The sequence below is a fragment of the Octopus sinensis genome, unplaced genomic scaffold, assembly GCF_006345805.1.
Source record: "Octopus sinensis unplaced genomic scaffold, ASM634580v1 Contig03320, whole genome shotgun sequence".
NCBI lineage: Eukaryota > Metazoa > Mollusca > Cephalopoda > Octopoda > Octopodidae > Octopus > Octopus sinensis.
In genome coordinates this window covers 2,501-7,500 of record NW_021826432.1, presented here as the reverse complement: position 1 = coordinate 7,500, position 5,000 = coordinate 2,501, and the positions used below count along the sequence as shown (strand labels likewise).

Below are 5,000 nucleotides of genomic sequence, written 5' to 3'. Positions count from 1 at the left end.
TGTTCAGGACGACTTTCGGGTCAGGGCCCATAGATAACTTTCAGAGATCCCTGGCCTAGCAGTGCTACCGAGAAGCGCTACCCGTTCGGGATAAGCTCTATAGACATGGCTCGAGAAACACGGGGCCGACCTGCCCGAGATGCGGTCAGAGCGACGAAACCGTTCTGCACGCACTCGTGCAGTGTCCAACAATTTCCGAGCTGTCGGCTTATGTCGAACAACTGCTGTCACGTGTGAGACGAGTCAGTTTATCAGCCAAGTCTATCGTCAATATTGTCATGCCTCCTTCCTTCAAACGGGAAGGAAGAGCTATTTTCATCATCCTTGTGGCTATGGCGAAAGAATGTATCTGGTGGACACGTCTGAAAGGATTGGAGACAAACACTTTCCTCTCTGGTCAATCTCTCATCAACTTCTTCAAGTATCACTTGAAAAGGAAAGTGAGAGTAGAGAGGCAAGTTTTGTCTAACGAATGTTTTAAAAAAAGATGGGTGAATGTAGCAAGGATGGCACGTATGAATGACGAAGCCACCTTGAACATAATCCTATGAACCCGGAAATTTAAAACAGGATTACCTACTTGCAAACAAATGTGGTAACATGTAACAATATTGACCGAGGTTACCGTGGTCTTTTCCGTAGGCTTTTCTTCCCACGGATAAACCTTATCTGCTTCCCCCTTTACACCTTACATCATGACACTGTGATACACGATCCCTATTGATCATTTTTTTTTGTTTCTTTTCCTTTTTTCTTCTTCTTTCCCTTTTACGTCCCTTTTGATCGAAAACCTACCCCACATTTTTTTTTCTTTCCCCAAAAAAGAAAAGCTCTACTTTGTAATCTGTCCTGTCTGTGTGCAGCCCTGTGTGGCTAATAAAGAAACATATCTATCTATCTATCTCTATCTATCTATCTTCTATCTATCTATCTAATCTATCTATCTATCTATCTATTATCTATCTATCTATCTATCTATCTATCTATCTATCCATCCATCCATCTATCTATCTATCTATCTATCTATCTATCTATCTATCTATCTATCTATCTATCTATCTATCTATCTATCTATCTATCTATAACACACACACATGTAACATATGCATACACACACACATACATATGGACATACCCAACTCCAAGCCTTTTGCGTCAGTTGCCCTACATTCAGGAAATAAAGCTATTGAGTGAATTATCGAGTGGATAAAATTATTGAGAGGATTTCGTTGAGAAAGCTTGCTACTTACCAAACTGGAAACATTCGTGATCTTTAATTTATATTTCACAAAGCTTGAATGCAAATACTTTTCTGAGTCGAAGACATTTTGCGTTGCTCCATCAACATTTAGACTAACAGTGGCGATTTCTTGCTGTATTGCTTCCTTAGTGCCTTTCGAAAAATACTTGGTGGTCTTTGTCAGTTCGTGTATGGCCGTCATTATTGAGTGAAGAGAGAGAAATAAGAACGGAACTGTAGGATCCAGTTTCTCTTCGGTGAAAACATCAGAGCAATTTGGTTTATTCTTCTCCACGCAGTAATCTGTGATCCATGTTTTATCAACTGGCGGCCCGCTAGCAGCAATCTGTTTGTAATAGTTATGGAAGTTGTTCGCTCTGGTATTGATTTCGCTTGCCGCAACAGTTGGAATAACGATTACTGATTTTATATTTACAAAATTATGGTCGTGTACAGTGAGACCGATGGCAAAGAATACAAAAGAATTGAGTTGAATACTTTTCTGGTTGGCTGCCATTAACACGGATGATATGACATTATCGTCTGCAATAATCACGACATACGAGGTTTTTCTCCTTACTTGAAGTTGTTGAAACACAGTATCATAATTGCTTGCACTAATTGAGACAGAAGCGTTATACACGCTACATATTTTACTGGCATTAGCTTGTTTTATGAACTCTTTGCTTCTGTTTATCCAGAATTCTTCATTTTGGTAAAGGACAATCACATAGTGTATATTGTTATCTTTCAGTAAGTCTACTAGAACTTCACTGGAATTTTTATATCTGGGAGCGCCCTGGAAGAAGTAAGGGTATTTGGCTGGAAGCTTTGTGTTGCCTATGGGAGAGATTATCGACTTATCGGTTCGCTTTAAAGAGCTGGCGAGTGCAACGGTGTCTGTCAATCGATCTGCACCGACGTAGACTAACAGCGAATCTGGAGATATTTGTTCATTATATTGCGACATACAGTTAATCTGCTCTGTCTCAAAAGATACTACCTGCTGCGTGACCAAACTGCTATCAGAGCAGGTATCAAATACCAAACCCCCTGTCTTAATTTCACTACCTAACACTGGGTGTTTATCCAGGTACCAGAGGAACGCTTCACTGAGTTGGAGACCACGTTGCAAAACTTTGCCGCACTGGTCTAATTTTACGCCGACGTCGTGCAACGTAAACACAGAGCCAATATAATAAAATTTATCGGGTATAGGATTTCGAACTGAGAACATCGGTGTCTTATCGCTGCAGAGTTTTATTGCTTCAACCGAATACTGTTGTTGAGGGACGAAAACCAAACATAGCATCGTCAGGAATATTAAAAGATGACTTGGATCCCACATCTGCAAGAAATTGAAGAAAATTTGTAAATTTTGTATGATATATGATATGATATGATATGATATGATATGATATGATATATATATATATATATATATATACATATATATATATACATATATACACACACATATATATATATCCATATATATATATACATACATACATATACATACATACATACACACACACACACACACACACACACACACACACACACACATATATATATATATAAATACACACGCACATACACAACAACAACACACATTTATGAGTTGGAAATATCTGGTAAGGTGTACTGCATCAAGGCATATGTGTGTGTGTGTGTGTGTGTAAAAGAAAGATGGGGGGGGGGGAAGAAAGTTTCTAACAATGCAAGAAGTTTAACAAAATACATGCATATATGGGTACAAGACGGCACCAACAGTGCAAATAACATGAAATACGAGAATAAGGAATACAAACGAGAAAAAGGAAAACAGGACAAGTAAACACAGAGAAAGGACCCTTCATTAGTTGTCGGCTGTCTACTCCTCATTTCGAGCATTCAACGACAATAAGAGTCTTCAAAGACAGTAGCTTATATAAGTTCTAAAATAAAAATTTAGGATTTATGGAGGGTCAAATTTGGGGATAAAAAAAAGGACAGTCGAGACATACAAGGAAACCGAACGAAAACGAAAATGGAGGGTCGTTAGACCAGAACAAGAGGAAAATAGTGAACGCTGGGAGAAACATTTTTTAATGATAAAAGATAGGATAGGGAGAGGAAAACATGTCCGTTCTTTTAAACATCCGTGCAGGCAAAGAAAGATGGTCACGTGAGGAAAAGAAAGATGGACGATGGTCACGTATGAGCAACGAGAGAGAGAGAGAGAGAGAGAAAGAAAGAGAAAAAGGGAAGAGAGAGAAAGGTAGAAAACGGTGAAGGAGGGAGGGGGAAGGGAATTAGAGAAGGAAGGAGGAAGAAAACAGTATAGAGTAGAGAGTCGTATCAAAAAGGTGAAGACAAACTCACTTGGACATGGATGCTTGGCGTTCAATTAAATAATAAATAATATATATATATATATATATATATATATATATATATATAATATATATACGTGTGTGTGTGTCTACATCTATCTATCTGTCTATCTATCTATCTATCTATCTATCTATCTATCTATCTATCTATCTATCTATCTATCTATCTATCTATATATATATATATATATATAGAAATTCGGGGTGAGTACTTGATAATTATAAGCACTGTGTATACCGTTTGGTGGTGTAGGTGGTGGAGTAAATTGATCAAAATAAAATAAAAACATGATGCGAAGGATTCAGCGGTACATATGTTTCGGGCCTTTATTAGACAGATTTATAACAATGCATAATGTATGTCTGTGGCCTTCTTCAGCCGCGCACACAACAGCTCCACAAGGACATGTGTTACACATCAAAAATTCTTGGTTGGGGATGCAAATCCTCTCATTCACGTACGACATAATGCGGCAGCAGCATAGAGTTGAAGCGTCCATCTCTTGAGGGAAGAAAGAGATGGACGCTTCAACTCTATGCTGCTGCCGCATTATGTCGTACGAATGAGAGGATTTGCATCCCCAACCAAGAATTTTTGATGTAACACATGTCCTTGTGGAAGCTGTTGTGCGCGGCTGAGAAGGCCACAGACATACATTATGCATTGTTATAAATCTGTCTAATAAAGGCCCGAAACATATGTACCGCTGAATCCTTCGCATCATGTTTTTATTTTATTTTGATCAATTTATATATATATTATATATATATATATACGTGTGTGTCTACATATATCTATAAATATATATCATATATAATATATACAATATACATATATATATATATATATATATATATATATAATATATAATATATATAGTATATATATATATATATATATATCTTTTTTTACTCTTTTACTCTTTTACTTGTTTCAGTCATTTGACTGCGGCCATGCTGGAGCACCACCTTTAATCGAGCAACTCGACACCGGGACTTATTCTTTTGTGTAAGGCAGTACTTATTCTATCGGTCTCCTTTGGCCGAACCGCTAAGTAACGGGGACATAAACACACCAGCATCGGTGTCAAGCAATGCTAGGGGGACAAACACAGACACAAAAACACACACACGCATATATATACATATATACGACGGGCTTCTTTCAGTTTCCGTGTACCAGATCCAGTCACAAGGCATTGGTCGGCCCGAGGCTATAGTAGAAGACACTTGCCCAAGGTGCCACGCAGTGGGACTGAACCCGGAACCATGTGGTTGGTAAACAAGCTACTACCACACAGCCACTAAATATAATAATATATTTGTTTACGTCGCCGTAACTTAGCGGTTCGGCAAAATTGATCAATAGAATAAGTAGTAGG

General features: G+C 38.1%; 1 protein-coding gene across 1 annotated transcript in view; it reads right to left on the bottom strand.

Annotated features, from left to right (window-relative positions):
* LOC115227451 overlaps positions 1 to 5,000 on the bottom strand; it is a 9,829-nt gene that overhangs the window by 4,793 nt on the left and 36 nt on the right. The window contains exon 2 of the mRNA XM_029798280.2: positions 1,251 to 2,588. Within this exon, the coding sequence (XP_029654140.2) occupies positions 1,251 to 2,588 (1,338 nt within the window). The remainder of the gene's footprint in view (positions 1 to 1,250; positions 2,589 to 5,000) is intronic.